The sequence below is a fragment of the Struthio camelus genome, chromosome 5 (assembly GCF_040807025.1).
Source record: "Struthio camelus isolate bStrCam1 chromosome 5, bStrCam1.hap1, whole genome shotgun sequence".
Lineage (NCBI taxonomy): Eukaryota > Metazoa > Chordata > Aves > Struthioniformes > Struthionidae > Struthio > Struthio camelus.
In genome coordinates, this window is record NC_090946.1 from 67,009,268 (window position 1) to 67,030,337 (window position 21,070).

At 39.1% G+C, this 21,070-nt stretch overlaps 1 protein-coding gene across 2 annotated transcripts; it reads right to left on the reverse strand.

Moving 5' to 3' along the window:
- Positions 1–204: 204 nt before the first annotated feature.
- LOC104153756 (alpha-1-antiproteinase F-like) lies at positions 205–20,323 on the reverse strand. 2 transcript variants are annotated; one of them, XM_068946952.1, is made up of 6 exons: positions 20,152–20,323; positions 11,197–11,261; positions 9,351–9,996; positions 6,026–6,296; positions 3,012–3,159; positions 205–1,789 (listed from the first exon to the last, which is right to left on the reverse strand). In XM_068946952.1, the coding sequence occupies exons 3-6, from the start codon at positions 9,982–9,984 to the stop codon at positions 1,601–1,603; spliced, it is 1,242 nt and encodes a 413-aa protein (XP_068803053.1). In that variant the 5' UTR covers positions 9,985–9,996; positions 11,197–11,261; positions 20,152–20,323; the 3' UTR covers positions 205–1,600. The 2 variants fall into 2 exon arrangements, with proteins under 2 accessions (XP_068803053.1, XP_009688040.1); XM_009689745.2 differs by having other exon boundaries at positions 11,197–11,264.
- Positions 20,324–21,070: the final 747 nt, after the last annotated feature.

The following is a 21,070-nucleotide window of genomic DNA, read 5'->3' on the forward strand; positions in this document are numbered from 1 at the left end:
ATGCTCTGAACAGAGATTTACTGCTTAGGCCAAAGGAGGAGAGAGCAGAAAGCTATCTGACTCTTCTTATTGGCATTACCATGCTGATCTAGTATATGTGAACAGCGTATGGATAACTGTTTATTGACATTGATGAAGAACCTACTTGAATCACATATCTTAATTACTAACTCCCAGTTACAGAAATAAAACAGCCAAATTAGAAACTTTTTAATGTCATGTTTATTTGTCAGTTTTCTACTGCAGTACATTTGTCTGCACATTTCAAGGCCGAACAAAAACTGGTGTTAACGCTTAATACCCATTAGCAGACTAACCCACTTTAGTCAACAATTTACCCCTCCTGCAACCAGAGATCAGATATATACCATGAACATGAGCACAGAAATAAAATACTGATAGATGCTGTGAAACAAAAGAAGGCAAAAAAATGACAGGAAAGTAAACTTAAGAAAAAATAAATATGCATATGCATTATGAATGTGACTTTTAGTACTGTGCATCCTAATAGTGAAGACAGACCCTATAATATTGTGGCTATACTAACCATGAAGCAGATGAGAAATAGAGTACCAATGTTGTATTATTGAACAGTCTGGGAACAGAAGGGGTTATGGCAAGAGACCAGGTAAATGTCACAGATGGGGTATAAGGTGTTACAGGTAGGGTGCTTGATCCCACAAAAATACTGGATTGGTGCTTACTGTGCAAGTGATCTCTCAGGGCCAGGTGGTAATGTACAGGCACTGGCACAAAGGGGAGATGGTTGATGTTCCCTGCTGCTTGGGGGCTTCTAGAAGCTGGCTCAGGTGCAGGCATAGGCTAAAAGTAATCCTCTGGCTGCTCTAAGCTGTGTAGCTGATTCACAGCGGCCTGTTTCAGAGAGCTGAAAGGCAGAGATCTGATCTACCTCTCATTTTCTGAGGTTTGATTCTGACATGTCCACCCTGGAAAGCGTTTGGACTGTAAGCTCTTGCAGAAACAGCGGCGAGCCCAGTATATATCTACAGGGAAAATAAACGCACCTTCTTTGTGACCCCTTTGCAGCAGCCTAGCTGGCTTGACAGCTGAAAGGGGAGGATGTATCAGACTCACTGGACAACAATGGTACTATGCAAGGCAGTAAGCATTATGTATGTTAAGAACTATGCTAGATTTGAACTTCATGTTGGTAGGAAAATGGGCATAAGTAGTATAGTGCCATAACTTGTATCTGTTTGTTAGTCAATGCAAAGACAGGTGAGAAGATAGCCATGAGGGAAGAAAGAGACTTACAAAATCCTCTCCACCCACATGCTCCTCCATCTTCCCTGCTAGAAGATGCATCTATGCTGTCAGTATCACATAGGCCTATTTTGTCCCAGATCTAATGACAGTTTTGCCTGAATGCAACCTTCTTTAACCAAAAAAAAAAAATGTACAAGGCCCAAACAAACATGCAACTATGACAACTTAAACTGATGAAGAGTCTCATCTGAAAACAAAACAATGAATAACATAGGTTAAGAGGTGGAGAGCCCTCTGCAGCCATGCTATACTCATTAGGTCAAACATTGTGTTCAAAAGTGGTGATCACTGCATACCTAACATGTACATCAACTTAATCTTTTTTCAGAGGATCCACAATTTTTCCCATGAACATTATATTGTTGTCCATAGTTATGACCATTAGGAAGGGCCTGTTGAATTTAATGGTAGCAGGAACGGACATGGGCACTATTTCCATGCCTGTGGCAGCTGCGGCTTCGGTGCCAGTCTCATCCACCTTTACTACAGCCTTATGAATAGCCTGTGAAGAAACAGACATGTTACAAATCAAGGGGGTGCAAAACTAGTTGCCTAAATAAGAACTTTAGCTAAAAGTACCTGAAGAAGTTATTGGTAAGGAAAGAATATCAGGGGAAGAGGTATGAGTTCACTGCAAGCCTTTTTTCTTTTTGAACTTTGTGAGTACACAAAGACAGAAAATTTGGAAAAAAGAATTAGTAAGCTACATGAAGCATGGCTTCCTTAGCCCTAGAGAGGAAATGTCCGTCTCTGGAATAGGGACATCTCCTTGCTAGCAAAAATATTTGCTTTGTTTCTTCTCTTATTGCCTGTTCACACTACTGCAGATTGCTGGAACTAGAATAAAACTTAAAAGAGAGCAAGACTACATTTAACTGTCTTTGACAAATTCATATAGCTGAAGAAGTAACATGTAGACTAATACATTGAAGAGCACACTGAAATTTTTTCTACGTTCCTTAATGTCTTGAAACATGAGAATAGAAGAGTACTGAAAACAGAGTGCTAGAGCACAGTTTTAAGCTGAAGTTTTAGCTTGCAAAATCAAGACATTCACAGACTCTAATTCACTAAATGCCACCTGATGTTATGGGGAGGTTGTTTTGCTCAGTACTAGACAATGAAATTTGTCCTGCAGGGTGGCTGTGATTGTCAGTTTTATACTCTAGGTATCATGAACTATGACTTACCTGTAGCTTTTGCCAAGACCTGGCACTAATGGGACTCATTGTTCACAGGACGGAAGCCAAATGTTTTTAGTAATTGCAATTTCCTTTCTCCCAAACACCTTAAAAGCAAATATTGTTGTTTCTTTCCCCTCCCCAAGGCACAAGCAGTGATACATCCTACTGCTCTCTACTTGTCCAAAGACAGGAAAAGGAGCTGGACACAAACAGCGGCAGCAATAGGATGATTGTAACACCACACTGCAGGAAGGCACCAGAGCAGAGAGATGCAATGATTCAGCCATGCTTGTTTTATAAGGTGGCTCCACATAGATCAAAGGCCTTCTAGATTAAAAAAAAATAGACTTGTAATCTGCTGCAGCCCAACTGTGCTGTCAGCCTAAGTAACTTAGGTGAAATGCTCTGTATGCCAGAAGCTGCCTTTTCATGCTCAGTAAAGCCTTTTTACATGAGATTTGCAGCATGAACATTTGTAAAGAAAAGTAATGCAACTATCAGTTACCATAGATCTATAAAACAAAAACCAGTATGACTTACTTGGGAAACTCTGTGCTGGGGCTGCCCAGTGATCCCAGAAAGGTCAGCCTTATCGGTGAATACATCCACAATGCCCATTTTATATAACACATTTTTTAGGTTATACTTCCCATAAACAGTGAATTTTGGAAGATACACATTTGCTGAGCTGCCAGAAAAGAAGTGCAAGAATATGGTGAAATTTTTTATCAGATATCACATTATAACACAGACTCCCAAGAGACAACTCAGTTTGCTTTATCCCCTAAAGCACACCCTGCTTGCAGGCTCTCTCTAGTCTACATGGGAGAAATATAATGACATTAATTTGGGGAGAAGAAGGTTATAACAATGTTGGAGAGCTCGTTGAGAGGCTAGGGTTCTAGGCTGTTGGTTCACAGACTCGAGTGAGCCAACAGGTCAATAGTGAGATTGATGGAGGAATAAATCAGCACAACAGTACAGATGTACCTCCCTAATGTACCTCCCTAAGATTCTTCATCTGATTTGTTCAAAAGTCAGAGATGATTTCGTGCTTTTGGCTGGAGGCACCTTAAACATCTCCCATTGCTGAATGATGCAGAACATTCACCTTGTCACAAAACAATTATCATCTAAGCATCACATGCTGGGCACACAAAAAATCCAAGGCAGCCAAATTCACTGGTCACTTTTGAAAAAAATGTTGACCTTTGAGTTTATCATACAAATCATAAACAGAGAAGACAAAAAGCTATACCAAAGGAGCAGGACAATTTGTCGTGATGATTGGATTGATGACAAAACAAAAAACAAAAGCACATTGATAAAATCTAGTCACTCAATAGATAATTCTTTTTCTACATGCAATCTAATGTATAATTTATTCAAATTTGGGGGGAAGGTGACTAGTCTGGTACTTTCCATAAATTAATTAAACTTCCATACTTCTGACTCATTTCTTCTTTGCTCTTTCAGAGAGGATCTTTTAAAGGTTAGAACTAACATTTACAATCAATCAGAAGCAGCATATCTTGAGTTAGAGGCCAGTGACAATACTGATAATAGGTACAGTTTTCTGGTGAGAAATCGAGACAATTGCCCAGAGTGCAGGCAGAGTGTGGAGCACTTAATGAGGCTGGTCATAGAGTAAGTCATCCAGTGGACAAGTGGGAAGGGAAGGGCCCATACCTCCACCTTAGCACAGGATCTCCATGAATCTAATGCCAGGTCTGGCTGGTACCCAAAGATAAGAGTACTAGTGGATTGATAACAGGTTGCTGATCTCTCACTTCTACCTAATTTCTGATGGTGCTGATTGCTGCCTCAAGTGAGGACGCAACTGTCATTGCATCATCTGTCTTGCTATTACTTGAAGAGACTCATTTGCAAGCCCCCACTTGCTGCCAACATGCAGGAAAGGGAAAGCAGTAGGCATACTGCAACAATGCAACCAGGCAGGAAGCGCTAGGATACACTTTCCAGAAGTGAACAGGGTGTTATCTCCACAAGTTAGCCATTAAATAGATCCCAGTTGCCTGTACTTGCAATACTTTCACACTATCCCCCATTCAATAGTGAATGCTAATGAATAACACTCTGCCAGTACTGCAACTTGTATCAACTTCAGTTTGCAGATAGAGAAACAGGGACAAAATAGCTTGCCCAAGACCCTTAAATCAATTCATAGCCTACACCAAATCCATTGGTTAAGCCCTCTCAAAGACTCAAAGAGAAAGACAATCAGTTGTTTTGAAAGCTAGAGGAAAAACAAGGAAGTTTGCAGGGGAGAGAAGCATCATGACGAAAAAGGGGGAGTTGCATTAGACAAGCTAAAGATCTCTTAGCAGTAGTGCCTTTTTATATTAGAAGTTTTGCATCTCCCATCAATGGCTTCTAGGTAGCCTATTCCAGTTTTGGGGGGTAAGGGTAGGGGAGGATGAAATATAAAACTCAATTGTATTTAGCTCCTTTCTTGCTGATTTTAAAGACAATTCATGTTTCTTAGACAAAAATACTACACAAGTATTTTAATTCAGCTTCTTATTTGTCCTATATTGATTTTGGTGACCAATCACAGAGCTGCTCCCAAAAGTTTCAAAACTGAAGCTGCACTAAAAAATACATTTTTTTTCTGTCATATTTTTGTGGAAAAAGTTTTAGATTTTTTTGCAAAGTTTTGACAGTGGATCAGAGTAAAAACGTTTAACTGTTCTCTTTATTAGGATGTCATTTTTCTCTTCAGCTGAGAACTGATCACATAAAACTCTTGTCAAACATATATGTGTGAAAATCTCCTATGTGACAAATTCATAAATCTGATAAACACAAAGGCTTGACTCTGTAAACATGTTGTGCCTGTGTTTTTCTCCTTCCCCTCAGCCTTCCCATCAAAGGCTTCTAATACACATGGCACTATATTGAAACAGGAGTCTAAAAATGTTTTTTGAAAACATACAACCTTTCTGCCTTGTAGTCTCAAAATTAACTTGAAGCAAGCATAGCTTAATGCAGTGTTGTCTTCCTAAGTGTGTAGACAGCATTAAAAGAGTGACTCTGCAATGTGTTAACTCCTCTATAGCTTTATCATAGAGCTTTGTTCCCACAACTACCAATTGAAAGGTGCTGTTTCAGCATTACATGTGCAATCACTGATCACTGTGATAGGTAGAAAGGAAGCAACAGCTAAGAAAAAAGGGTTGAAGGAAAGTAGTAGGAATCTAGTTGTCAACAGGAGAAGATAAGAAACAGAAGAAAAGTAAGAAGAGGTCTTAAGACAGAGAACTGGAGTACTACAGGGAGACGAAGATAGGAAACAAAATGCAGAAACAGCAATGGTTCTAGAGTTACGAGGTTTTTCCTTTGTGCAGTACTGTTTGTGAAAACTGAAAACCAAGGGACACAACAGGGCTAAGTTTTAATTTTGGTCAGCGGGAATTCTGCTGTAGATTAAAATAAAAATAGTATCCTGATTGTATATCATTACCCAGGGATCACATACTGAAATCACTGGGTCCCCTTGCTTATCATCTGAATGAGGAACTGCAGAATTTTACCTTTTTGAGACTAATGTCTTCCATCTCGACATACGTTCACAAGACAATCTTTTTTCCAGTTTCTTCATTCTTCCTTGATCAGGCAGAATAAAAAAGGCTGAAGCACCTCCTTTGTAATCCATTTGCAACACAGTGGAAGACAACTGTTCATCATAGCCATGCTTGAATAGGCCCATTCCAAACATCATTGGGACTTGAACAGCCTTGTTCCCATCCATAAAGAATTTGTCCTTTTTAGTGTATTTTGGATCAAAGGGTTTTTCCCACTCAGCTTGAAACATAAGAGAATATAGCATATTGTTAGGATGAGAAACCATAGGATATATTCATAGATGATAGAACCTGGTACACCTGGATCAGCTTCAGAGATAAACCAGTTTGCAATGAGCACTTGATCTTACTGCATAATCAGAATAATTCAATAGTAACACACAATAGGAAGAGTGTGATTTGCAAGAAAATCGCCATTTCTTACAGCAGGCCACAATATACTTTATTTAGATGAGATAATGCATATCAAGTGTTCTTATGTGCACAGAGGGGTATGCATTTTTTCCCACATGACAGTAATTTTAAGGTGCCTATAAAGCCCTGACATGATGCAGCCTTTAAATGAGAGCTAAGAATAAGGAAGATTCTCTCCTTCACTTATTCCAACACTAAAACAGATTTGGGAAGGGTGAGGTGAGGGATGAATCTTTTAGAGAAATGGGGAAGGGATTCAGGTTACTTGCAGAGGGAAAGGATTTCATGTACTGCTTTAGTTGACGGCCAATAAAATTATGAAGAGCTTAACTCTATCAGATTGCTGGTTTAAAAAACAAAATAAAGAACGACAACAACCCTTTGTACTGTCATACTCACAACATTAAATTTCCAAAGGCTCCTCACTTAGTCATAGTGAAATAAACTGTCTACATTGAAACTCCAACAGATTCTTATCCTCAGCGGAGAGGAATTTCTATGCCAAATTCCAGTTATGCACCTCATCCATTTCAGAGACTGAGCTGACTAAAACAAAAAAAAAATGGGGGAGGGAGTTTTTTTTTTTTTAAATAAAGAGGTGTTGCTCTGTAGTAAACTTTGCCTTGACGAACAAAATTCATTTTTGATCAGCTTTACTCGGCAAAGTAGCAAAACTGCAATGCTAAGTAAAATAAGTGACATTAAAAGCCATGAAACAAGATGCAATCCCTTTTGACTTCTGATTTCTATTTGAACAATGATTATTAGGCAGCTTGGAACAAATGAACTTATCTGGCGCTACAGCCATCTGTAAAACAGGCATAAACAGCACTTATGTAGTACTTGGAAAGAGTGAAATGAGACTTAATTTGTGCATCTATTGGGCTCTGAAGATATAAAACGCCACCTGCCATTATTTTGAAGACAGGAAGAGTTGCTATTTTCACGCCTATTCATCAACACTAACCACAGTAACACAGTTCTGATATTATAGATTGATTTACTCTAAAGCTTGCATTAAAAATGGGGGTGACTTCTATTATCAGGTATATAATAGGCAGGAGTTCTGCCTTGATATCACAGCGGGGTGAGGGGGGCAGAATGAAACACAGGAACATGAATGTCCTGGACACTGTCCTGCACAAGTCCTGGAACACTTAAACAACCTTTACCTAGCGTTCAACTCAAGGGAAATACCCACTGACTTCAAGAAGCGTTTTGCTTGATTAAAAACAGAGTAGGACGTCAGGATCAAGCATACAGGTTAGACAGAGACAATATTCACTAATCCTTTCCTTCTCCTTCAGAGGAGCTCTTAATTCTGTGCTTTCACTTCTAGGGATGACACCTTTCTCACACGCTTTGTAGTGTTCAAGTGAGAAAATGAACCTCAGAGTTTGATACTTTGTGGGCTAGGGAATGATAAGGGACAGGTGTACTGTAGTGGAAGAACATGCCCTCTGGCTAACAGCCAGGCAAATATTGCCAGACTTTTGTCCTTAGGGAAGAACTTTTAAACTAAGTTACATCACTAAAAAGGGGGAGGAGAGTCACCAGAACTGTGTAAGGAGAATTGTAAGGTAGAGAGAATGGACAAGACTCTAGAAGTGTAGGCTCATTATAGAGGCACTTGAACTTTACAGATCCTCTCCAGATAAAGCTCAGCCTCTAGACCAACTAACATTAGCCTATTATCATTTTCAAGATAAAAATCCATATTACTGCTATTATTGCTATTCCTATCTATTATTATTATTAGTGCTATCTTTCCATTTTCTTCAAAATTGCAAATCTAAAGCTGAATTTCCACCAGCTTTGGAGAAACTGGGAAATCATTTCAGATATAAGAATGAACATTAATTTGAAATAAAACACCATTTTTAGAACATGCTATCTTGAAAATATTATTTGAGACTAACTTTTATGTGTTCAAGAGAATTCAGAAACACCAATCAACTTGATTCCAAACAGCTCCACTTGGTTGCGGTCAAACCTTCAGTGTAACACAAGAAGGAGAGATGCAGTTGAAAAGCAAAGCAAAACAAAAATTTGGCTTTGCATTACTTTTGGGGGAAACCTGATATTTTGGAGGGTAGTGGAAGCATCCAGATTAACAGTTAAAGAAGAAAAGCATTTCTAATAAATGCCTTCTTTGTTTCAATTAGAAAGCTCACTATTATTAATAAAATAAACTATATAATATTTTTTCTGAGTGCAGTTAATTAGCTTTCAGAATACAATGAGTGAGACCGTTTGAAAGAAGAGGTAATATCTATTATTAGGCTACTGATTGAGCCTTACAACCCTTGCTTCTCTTCTTCTCATTAGATCAGCAGTCTGCAAATCTCTGGGAAAGTCTGTAGACTGTATCTAAGCAGACTGCATGAGTTAAGAGAAAAAAAGCTTATTGTCAGTAGGCTTGTATTTGATACAGGGGGGTCCATCTCTTCACTGGAAAATATTAGGATCTGCAAATCAAAAAAAAAAAGGTTGAAAACCTATGCCTTAGACACATCAGGACTACAACCACACTAGCATTAAAAGCATAGTGAAAAAGCAGAGGACGTCAGTGTGAAGCTAAAGCTATTGTTGCATAATTATCTTTGGATACATAAACATACTCAGTAACATTAAAAACTGGCAGGCAAGTACCTGCAAGATTTTTATTTTAGGAATGGCGTTAAGTTGTAGCTTAACAAGATTGTTTGAACTGAACTCTGAACTTGCTGAACTGAAAAACAACTGAAGTGGAGATTAAATTCATTCTAATTCTTTAAAACATTTAAGCAAGTGCTTAAATCTCACTAGACTGTACAGGCAGTAATATATGAAGTCGGATAATACGATATGTATATCTTACCGTTAAAATAAATATAGCTAATGAGGAGAATTTCAGTCAGTGGATCAAGATTATTTATTAGGTCCTTGATTTTCCCATTGGTTCTTTCTGCTACATATTCATTGATCTTCACCTGGGCTTGATCAGCCTTCTTAAAGTTCATAGGATAAACTTCTCCTTCATAAAAGTTTCTGAGATTATATAAAAATTGATCTTGTGGTCTCAGCTGGTCAAGTACAAACAGCACATTTCCCATATTCAGCTGTAACTCTTGATTCTTTCTGTTTAGCATTTGCATGAGTTGACCAAAACCTTCATGTATGTCATTTTCAGAAATCTCACGTGGATTAAAGTTAAGGACCCTAAGAATCTGTGTCAGAGTGTCTGATCTAGCACCCAGAGTCAGCATTGCAAAAGCAGTGGAGATGCTTAAAGGAGAGAAGAAAACATTCCCATTGTTTTCACGAGAAGAAATCTCTTTGTAGAAACAACAGGCAAATCGACAAACACTCTTCCCTACAGACTGCTGTGGCATATTTTGATTTTCTTGGCCTCTTTGATTTTGGTTTCTTACACCTTGTTGATAACGGTCATAGTAATAACTTTCAGAATGAATCCCAACAATTAAAAGACACAGGCAAAACAACAGCTTCATGTTTCTATAACTCTGTAAAAAAAAAAAAAAAAAAAAAGAAAAATGACATTTGGCTTACAAATCTTTTTACTTAGTGCTTACCAATAAGTCAAACCCTTCACAATATAGAGGTGGCTTGGTACCAGTGACTCCAAGTAATCTGAGTTCAGTACAGACAGAATGGGTTCAAAGATACCAGCTTTCTATTTCAAGAAAGCAGACTTTGGAAAATTACTCAATTTCCTGTAGAAGTTGTGAAAGAAGAAAAATTAAAATCAAAGATGAGTGAAGCACTACTAAAGACAACATCATTAAGGTTAGGCTACAATCCCTTTGAAACTGTTTATTTCCAGTGTTCTATTTTTAATATGGCTATGAGTGATATAAAATTAAAAATCAAAAGTCTATAGAACTGAGACAAGGGAGCCAATTTAGGCTAGTCAGTTATATTTAGCAAGATGAAAAAACAAAGCAGAAGAAAGGCACAATATTCCTTCACTGTGAGTTTCAAAATATTCCACATATTTTTAAGTGAGCTAAGGGTAAACATAGAGGCATCACAGAGAAAGTAAAGTACTAGTTAACGAAAATGAGATGAACAGTTATTACGATTCCATGGAGCTTGAATAACTGAGCACTATTTTAAAAAAATCATATAATTAACAAAAGAGAGAAAATTACTTAGAGCAATTAGGAAGTTATCAAGCCCATGGAAATATGATGTTGCTTATTGAGAAAATGAGAATGCATGCAGAACAGCAAAAGGAAACAAGTGCGCTTGTTAGCATGCATAGGTCCAGCTCAGTGATTGTACCAAATCACCTCTAGCTATTTTTGAAAAAAATCAAAGAAATTAGAGGAAATTTCAGAATAATCATGGTGTTTACCATCAGAAAGATAGCTAGATAGAAGAAAGATAGAAGTTTTTGAGAGTAATCCTTAACATCTCACTTCTACTTCATGTACTACATTTGATATTACCACTCCTTCACTTCATTTAACTCTCTAAAACATTTCAAGATGCAGTTTTCCTTAAAAGAGTTACGCTGTACAAACATGCCCTATATCACAAAGGACTTATCTTTTTAATTTTAGAACACAATAAAACAAACCAAAAGGCTCCAAAATGCAACTTGAATGAGAAAACAGTAATTTCTCAGCTGACTATTCAGAAACAACCATTTTGCATATAATGTTTGATAATTTTTCACAGAAAAAAGATGTATTACTTACAGTGCAGTCAAAAGGGTCCTGCTGTGTTCACCAAGTCTGCCCAGGTCCTTGCTCAGTTGTTTATGCTGCTGAACAGAAAGCAGGGTATCCTCTAGTAAAGGTTAAGATCATCTAAGGGCCATGACTCACACATCATAATTTCAGAGATTAGGTAGAGCAAACAATGTTGAAACTAGTTTTACTGGACACCTAACTTTGCTGAATAGATGTCTCACACGTGACTTTCTTTTATTCACCACTGATTGTCCCAGTTAGACTCAATCTGATTTTCCTCAAACTGAACCTACTGCTTAATAATAAACATTTATCCACATCTCAGTTGCTAAAATCTACCACATTATGAACAATAGGGTCATTAACAATAGTAATTACAGTCAAAGATCTTGAATATAATTTAAAATGACTTTTGCATTACTGCCAGTAAGGCAGGAGGACCAGGCTAGAGATAATCTGAATTTTTGTGAACTAGTCTGCATGTTTGCATATCCATGTTTGGGCATGATCATCTCCAGGTGAAGTCAGTGATGATTCTAACAAAATTAGCAAATGCAGCCATAAATGTACCTGATTATCCACTTCTGCATGAAGAATCCGCTGGCAGCACAAGCTGCTATCACAGCTCCTGGGCCACTCACCTGGAAGTGTGGCCAGGTAAAAGGAATGTGGCCAGGATGCCATTGTACACAGGTGATCCCAGTGACAAGAATGGCCTGGGGATAGGGGGCGGAAGCCTAGGAACGTGGGTGTAAAATAGAGCAGCCTTTATCCCAGCTTACTATCTTGTGATCTGGCATCTGGGGAGCAGGGCCCTTTGATCATGTGCCAAGTTTACCTGGGTCAGACCACAGTGCCTGGTGTCCCAAGCTCGGCTCTAGTCACTACAGTAAACTCCTGTGACAGCTGTGGCAAGCACAGAATTAGAGAATAGTTGAGGCTGGAAGGGACCTTGGGAGATCATGTAGTCCAACCCCTGCTCAAAGCAGTGTCAACTACAGCTACTCAGGACAGCATCCAGTTGAGTTTTGGCCAAGAATGGAAATTCTACAACCTCTCTGGGCAATCTGTTCCAGCATTCTGTTCCACCCTCACTGAAAAAGAGTTTTTTCTTATGGTTAAATCACATTTCTTATATTTTCGTTTGTGGTTATTGCCTCTTGTCCTATGACTGGACACCACTGCAGAGTCTGGCTCTGTCTTTATTCCCCTCCCACCCCAATCAGGTATTTGCACCCATTGATGAGATCTCCTCTGAGCCTTCTCTTTTCCAGGCTGAACAGTGCCAGCTCTCTCAGGCTCTCTCCATTATGTTAGATGCTCATGTCAGTCACCTTCATGGCTCTACACTGGAGTCTCTCCAGTGTGTCCATGTCTTTCTTAGCCCAACCTTAAACACAGCACTCCAGCTGTGGTCTCTCCAGTGCTGAGTAGAAGGGAACAGGCACTTCCTTGGCCTGCTAGCAATGCTCTTCCTAATGCAGTCCAGGATGCTGCTGGCCTCCTTTGCCGGCTCATGTTTAAACCCTCCCGCCCTTGTATCTCATGTCTTCATTTCTAAAGCTGATGTAACTTCTTTCCTCAGCTCCCCTTCAAAATGCAACCATTTTAGGGTAGGGACCAATCCTTAGTATACACAAAATAGATGGAGTGCTGATCTCAATGGTGTTTCTAAACACCACCAAAATACTAAACACAACAATAACCTAGTAACATTTTCTGGGAGGTAAAGATGCAACCAGTGAAACTTGGTGATGATTACCACCTGTCAAGCTACTCAGTAGATTGGGGGGGGGGGGGGGAGGAAAGAGGTCCTCTTAAATAAGTTGCTTATGAACTAATGCTTGGGAAACAGAAGCCTTTGTGGCAGCATACTGTACTTGCATATAATGTGCTCTTTAGGCATAGCATTCATCTGAAAGAGTACTCGAGATGTTATTTTCTCTGTTTCTCCTAAATATAAGTGCCAGGAATCTCACTCAGAACTACCTTTTAATAATGGGCTGCAGTTTTCATAGTGTATAAAAACTGATTTCTGATGAAGGAAGGAAGGAAGCCCAATTAAATACAGACGCCATGCTAATGACAAGGTGATGGATGAATGAGTAACCTACATTTGAACACACCTAGACCACACCTCAGGACACTTGCAGGAGAAAGGCTGCAACTGAACATGAAAAAGCCTACCTGCAATTGGAAAGAAAGCAAAGAAAACCAATATAGGATCAATTTACATGAAGAACGTGAATTTCCTTACACCAGTCTTAGAGAATATCCAAATTTGTCTTTCATGTCTTCCTACTATCAAGCCATCAGAGCACTTGATAGAAAGGAAGAGGAAATAGTTCTTAAACTAACTGTATATTTTTTGTGCCTTATGAAAAAGCTACAACTATAAATGGTAATTTATATGAACTATAAACAGAATACCAATTTACCAAGAATTCAGCCTTTTTGTTTAATTTTGAAGATCTAGATATTCCCAGGATAATGCTGATGTTGCATGTGTTGCAGATGTGATATTGACAGTGAAACAAGAAATTCCCTCATCTACACTAGGAGCTTTTAGGAAAGATTCCAAACCTTCTAACACAGCTAGCACTGACAGAATTGTTCCTGTGTGACTCATCCCTAGCAGGCAACGTTTAGTGCTCCATTTACATCTGCTGTGAACAAAGTTGTAAGGAAAGGTTTATTTATGCAACGTTTACTCATTGTTATACCCAATACCACTAGTAGCATGAGTAGGGAATTCTACTTCATAAACAAGGCCCCAGAGCCTCTCCTTAGCCTAAACCACAGATACCAGGTGTGTATATATTTTCAAAGGGATGGAAGAATCTCTTAATTTGTTGTCCCATTGAAACTAAAGCACTTCCTCATAACCATAATTAAAAAGGGAGGCAACAGGGACTGACAAATAAATTCATATTAAGTTGCACGTTTCTGGAGCTGTCCATACTTTCTCCTGAAAATATAATAGAGGAGAGTGTTCAGTTTATGTAATCTGTAAGAGGTGTGTCCAATTTAACTTTGGACCCCTGATTCTCTGCTAGAACCAAAATACGGCCTTTTGAAAATGATTCAGAGCTTGAGGAATTTGTCAAAAAATATTGCACAGTGATAGATAAGTGTTACAGATGACCTTCAGAGATGGAAATTTCCCCTCTGTTCAGTTACAGCATTTTTAAAACTTCCTTCAGTCCCAGGATCTCCTGCTAACAAACCTATTATGCTACACAACAAACAGGGTGAAGAATTTACCAAGCTAGCAGTGTCTGAGATAGCTGGAGTGGGCTGGTATCTCAGAAAGCTTACAACTACACTGTTTCCGGTTCTGAAACTATCCAAAGCACTTCTGCATCTGAAAGAAAACATTTCATCCTAAGTATCTCGAAATGTCAGAAAAACCATATCAGCAATGCAGCCCTGACAGTACCCATTTGAGCTACTCTTTCACCAGTAAGCAGTGTTTGAGTCCAATAAAATAGATTTGCATGCATTAAGCTCCCTTAAAAAAAACAAAACCAAAGAAATAAACAAAAAAATAAAAAAATACCCTCAGAGGATGAAGTATTCTCTTTCCTTAACATCTCAATTATGTTTATAAAGGGCCTTCTCAATCTTAACCTTTCTCTCATCACTTCTTGGCCAGAGAGCAGCCCACATATCTCATATCCTCAGGATTCCTGTCAGCAATTCTCTTAACTTTCAGTCTCTCTTTTCTCCAGAGCCCCTAAATTCATAGTTAAACTCCATTTACATTCACTCTTCACAGACATACGCCATTCACGGGTAAATGGACACACTTGACTCTTCAACATTTCCTACATACACTCAAACTATTATCTTACCTATGACTGGAAAGCCTGGGCTCACGTAAAGAAGTTTAACTCTCTTACAACACTGCTGAGCATTTCTTGAATCAGGTCACTATCCTCCAGCACAGTGGTGTTTTGTCCACCACTGTCTGTCAGTGGTGAGATGAGAAAGCTTACAGGTAAAGGGTAGAAATGTCTGTGGCTTGGCAGGTCTTCTCCCTCCTGCCCAGCTTCCCACCTCTCCCTACTTCCTGGGAAGTCTCCCACCCAGCCTACTCTGACATCCCTTCTTCTGTGGAGGATTCAAATCCTCTGACTCAACAGATCCATACTGTATCTCTGAGTTCTCTCTACCCTTGTGGCTGTTCTGGCTTCATAGCCAAAAGGGAGCCAGCAAAGGAGGCAGGAAGAGTAAGGAAGAAATGTTAGACAGGACTCTCACTCTCTCAGACATGTCCCTCCTCCGAAATTCAATGTCACTCCAGCCCCCTCTTCTCACGTTCCTTCAAATCCCTCAGCCAATACCACAAGCCCTCCAAGCATCAATACTGTTCCTATCACCATCTCCTCAAATGACTCTCACAGCCAAGTCTCCTTCAGTTCTACTAACACCTTTTGCACCCACCTCCAGCATCTCCTTTGAGCCTCAGTGTTATGCAAAGAGTCCTGGGAAGAAGGTAAGGTGAAGACAAGAAGTAGGTAGCAGTTTGCCTTAAGAGGGCTGAAGAACCATCACTCTGAAGAGTTGTGGTCTTTGTTTACTGCTCAAAGCTTCTCTTCAAACCCAGGGCATCTCTTCTTCCATGAAACTAGTCCACTTCCTCCTCAGCAGGTCATTCAGTTAAATAGGATTTTCCTGATACAAGAATAAACTCTTCCTTTCTTTTATTTTCTGCTCAGGCTGTCTGTGAATCTCTGTCCCACACTACACAGCTTCTGCAGTTTTAATGGCTTGCACTTGTAAACTTTTTTGATCTATCTTTGGTGAAATTTAACTGCTTTTAAGTTCCTGTCTGCTGAGAATATTTGCCCAACACTGTTTTCCTCCTAACCTCAACTATCACACTGTCCCAAAACACTAACACCTTGATAGCAGCCACCAAGGTTAGTGGCTTTCTACTTCCAGTCCTTATCACCAGCTCTTGAAATTTTAATCAAATGAGAAGGCAAAATACTACAGAGAAGGCAACCCCTCTCTATTCAAAACAGGATTCATAGCTCAGGGCAAATGGAAATCTTCAATATTAAATTACTAAACTATACATAGATTACCACTCCAGAATACCTTAGAATATCTTGATCTCCTATTTTTCCGTATTCATTTCCTCCTTCCAGGTTTGACCTTCCGTCTGAAAGGCATCATGTCTCAAAATATACAAAGCTAAAGAATAAAAGAAAGTCCTGCACAAATAGGCAGACTAGTGTCAATCTCAAACTATACTATTTTTCCATGACAGTAGGAACTGGTAATTGGGGAAAAAAAAGTTTATTTATGCAGCATTTCCATCAGTAAATCTCAAGGTGTTTCTTATCATTAAGGTAACATCAACACTTTTTTGCTGAGAAAGTAACAACAACTTACTCTGTCAATGCAAACAACAGAAACCAGTGAAGAGGATGACGGTTGTCAGAAGAGATCCTTTTTTCTGACAAGATCAAGTTCTGTAGCATTTGGTTAAATGCTGAATTATCTGAATACTGTTGACTACCAATTATCTAAATACTCTAGAAGCAGATGTAACAGTTTAGTTATGTTTATTTCTCATTTAGTGTATTTGAAGTTCTGTGATCTCACGGGGACTGGAGGGGGAACATGATACATTAATCTCAGCTACAGCATCATGCTCTCTCAAGCCACTCCAGCTAGACATGCAATAAGACCTCAGAGATTACCAGCTGAAGAGGGTAAGAAAGAAGGTGTGTCACAAATAGCAAGTACTGCTTTGCACATATAAATGAAATATGAAGGGGAGTTTTGTTTTTTTTTTTTAAAACTGTGAGATCAAAAAGAAACTAAAAGGTAAAAAAGAGATGTGAACAAACCAGGACTGGAAAATAAACTTCTTCATTTTGGGAGCTAACCATAGAGACTGCTATACCATGCAACAACAGATCACTTGGCAGTCTCAAAACTGGAAGCAATATAGCCAAAGCAGTGACATGATGCTGAAGCTCTACAGGTCTACTTAGAACTCAGGCTAATTACGTTGAGGTGGCTGTCCTACTGTTGAGCTGTGACAACTCAGCTCTCTGCAGCATGGTGCTGTGCCACATATTCCCATCAACTTACGCAGAACAAACTCAGATATCTAGCACAACATCACATTGCACAATCTGAACACAAACACTGTCTTGTAAGAAAATCTGAATAGAGTCCAGTACAAAAAAGCTCCAAGAGAGACTTCTGAAGGAACTGAGAATTAACCCTAAGTAACAGTTCCAACACTGTCCTAAGGGAAGTTACATGGTCCAGAATGAAGCTTGTAGACCACAGACAGTACTTTGCATGCTGTGTCTCAAACATGCACGAGAATCCAGAAGAATTGAACCTGAATTAGAAAGATATATCCTGTGAAGTAATCTGTGTGTGCCACGCAGCATGACTCCACTGCTTCTGATACCTGACCTAGCTCGTTCGGGGGCTCCCTTAGATATCTCTCTGCCCACACAGTTTGCACAAAGACTGCAGACATACCCTGGGAAGAAAGCACAAAGAGCTCATGAGACATCCTGTGACAACCAGCCCAAGTTAATACAGGCATTACAACATGGAAAAAAGATGCAAAAATTTTAACCGATTACACCAGTTCAGAAGAATTTATGAGCCACAGCAGTCAGTATATAGCATAGTAAAGTCCTTGTACTTTCAGACTACTAATTCAGAGGAATTTTTCATAGAAACACTGGACAACATCGCACCAGGAGGTGAATTACTGATACTGAGAAAATAGATCATTGCTCTTTGTAAATTTGATCCTGGTGCACACACCCACGTGGTGATGAAAATTCTGAAATGATAACTACAGAAAAACTTTGGGTAGTGGTATGATTCAAAGTTTATAGAAATGATCTGATTCACACTGAGGAAATGTGTGAATTATAGGTACGGATAAATAAACTGGAGGAAAAAATATTCTAGTTCTATCTGGAAGAAGAGTCTGTAAAAATATATCATACCCTTGATCTCATCAGGGCAGTGAACTCACTGGAAAGGGAAATGGACCAAAACAACTCAGAAAAAGCTTGAGTATGTCTCCAAGAGCAAAGCTGTCACTACAATATAGAACAGAACTGAGAGGTGACCTCTCAGAAGAACATATTTCAGGCTTAATAGGACATACTTCATACTTCAGGAAGAAGCAATTTCTTCCTTCCTGGAAAGCTGCAGATGAAGATTTATTTATGCTGGTTGGAAAAATAATATGTATTTTTTTCAAATAACTGTTTTTCACTTCCGTGAAATAGCTTTCAGGTGAAATACTGGAGCTCTGTGTGTGGTTGCATTAAATGTAGATGACTGACATACTGGTCCATTTCACTGGCTTGTTACTCAGCAGGTGTGAACTTAAACTAGTTGCAGTTGAATTCAGTAGGCTGAACTCCTTTATCTCCATGCCAAAAGATATAAAAGTTCACTCTAAACTTTGTACTGTTTAGCAACAAGCAAACAAATGAACAAAACACGATTTGTCACATGTAGATATTTAATTTAGCAGAAAACAGAAAGTTAGAATGCCTTTAAAATCTTCAAGTGACTGCCAGAAGAACCATAGGTCTACACAACTATAAAGAAACAAAACTGTTTAGTTAGGATCCCAGTTGTGTCCATCACTTCATGAACATGATGAAAAGCGCTCTTATAAAAGATGTCAATGATCACAATGAGCATATACTCGGTGGTCTAAGAAGAAAAGCATCCAAGGAGGGATGTTTATGTTGAAGATTAAACAACGCCTCCAAATTGTGAAAAGAGGATAAACAGAGGACCTGAGATTTGCTGCTTTTCTAGAAAAGGCTTCTATTAGGCGACAGTAGCCCGAGGGAAATGAACTCTAGGAAACTGGTTCTAGCAAACTGGTTCTAGGTAACTGGAATTTTGTGCAACACCATTGTATTACTAATATATTTGAAGTAGGGAAAAAAGGTCTCTTACTGAAAATTGTACCCATAATGGTTTAGCTTGGTAGATACAGAAAATGTAGGGTGTATCACCGAAGAAGCAGTGCAGGTTAGAACTGTGACACTAGAAAAAAAGGGAATTCCTTTCATCATAATTGCCATGTAATGCACACTACATAATAAATGCCCCAAATGATTCAGTTCAACTGTTACCCAAATGATTTTTTGGCAATAATCTGTGAAAATCTTCAGAAAGCTAAATATGCCTTTAAACCTACTTGGAAGCAGAGAGATTGTAACCATGTCAGAACTGTGCATGAGAAAGCTAGTTGGCTTAAGACATTCTGTAGAAGTACGATGGCACAGCCCTGGCAGAGTAAAGCTGCTGCGCTTTTCACTTCACTATCGGAACGAGGATTCAGTACCCTTATTCTGGGCACATCTGCTGCTCAACAAACAGCATGCCCCTTTTTAGATCCTGCACACACAGGATCTTTGTCATGCTGGGCACAAGCTATGTTTCTCTGACAGCCAATCTGCCAAGCATCTGCATGAGCAGTGCAGCAGGCAACACATCTCTTTGATGGAGTGACATTTGGGACCAATCCTCTCTCTTCAAAGATGACTAACACATGTGGATATCGGAAACATGAATTTGGTAGTAAAATTCTAAAGCATCATAAGGAGAGAGAAATATGTTCTAGAGAAAGAAAACAAAAAAAATATCAGGACACTCTGTTTTCTTCAGGCCATAACAAGACTGAAACCTCCCACAGACTTGTGTCCTTTCTACTTCTTCAATCAATGCACCAGCCAGCAATTGGAGATGTATATATTATATATATGTGTATGTATGTATAAATGTATTTTAGAAGTTGCTTAATAATGGGCTGTGGCATGAAAGAAAAGAAAAGAGCAACAGTTGCTCAAGAGCTGTTAAGTGAAGAGACTCTTTTTAACAGCTACTAAAGCAGGTGGAGCTTTGGCAACCGCAGGATAGAAAGAATATAAAGTAACTCACATTTGGATTGGCCTACTGGTGGCTGCTGCTTCCTGGAAAGGGTCTCATTCAAGTAGACTAATGACAACAGGAGCCTTTCTCCTTGATTTCAGCAGATTCTGGATCAGGTCCCTCCTGCAGCGTGCCCAGCTTTCCACAGGGGTTTCCGACAGTCTCCAGCGCAAACAGTGGATTCACAAACAGTTCATGCAATGGCAAAATGATGCCAAGAGTGCACTGACTTCACATTTTGTCCCAGCTGTTCACAGCCTGTTGCAATCTCAAGAGACATTATCTCTGAATTACCGCAAGACTGCGGCAGCCTACTTTTCCTGCTGAAGGACAAAAAATGGGGTCTAATCCAAACCCGGTTGAAGTCAGCAGAGAAACACCAATTGTTTTTTTTTTCCAAGGCTTTTCAAGGGAACCAAGTTTCAATCTCTTGGAATTTCCTTTACATATCAAAAGCTATGTTTACAATTTTGCCCACTGTAATGGTTTCCTGAATCTGTGGGAATAAGAATATGTTACTGCAAGATAAGAAAGGACATGAATTTGTAGGTGCCAATAACACTGTGATAAGTGCTTACATTCAAATCCTGCACTAAAAATGCATTAATTTACCTCTCGCTCATGGAGGAACATGTTACCTTTTGTTCATTGCAGAATAAGAATGGGCACTGAAGTAAATATATATTGGATGGTGTTCAACAAGACAGCTTTCATACTCCAATGCAAACAATACAACATAGAGAAAGAGCAGACAGTAGCTCCCTGCTTTTGTTTCGAGATCAGTTATAGGATTACTGGTTTAGCTTTTATTGGCTCCTTCAGAAAATGGGCTGCACATTACACATAATAAGCTATGGCAGTACCATTTTTCACCTCAAGTCACGTGATTAATTCACATTTCTAAATTCCTCTGAGTATCAAAAGACAT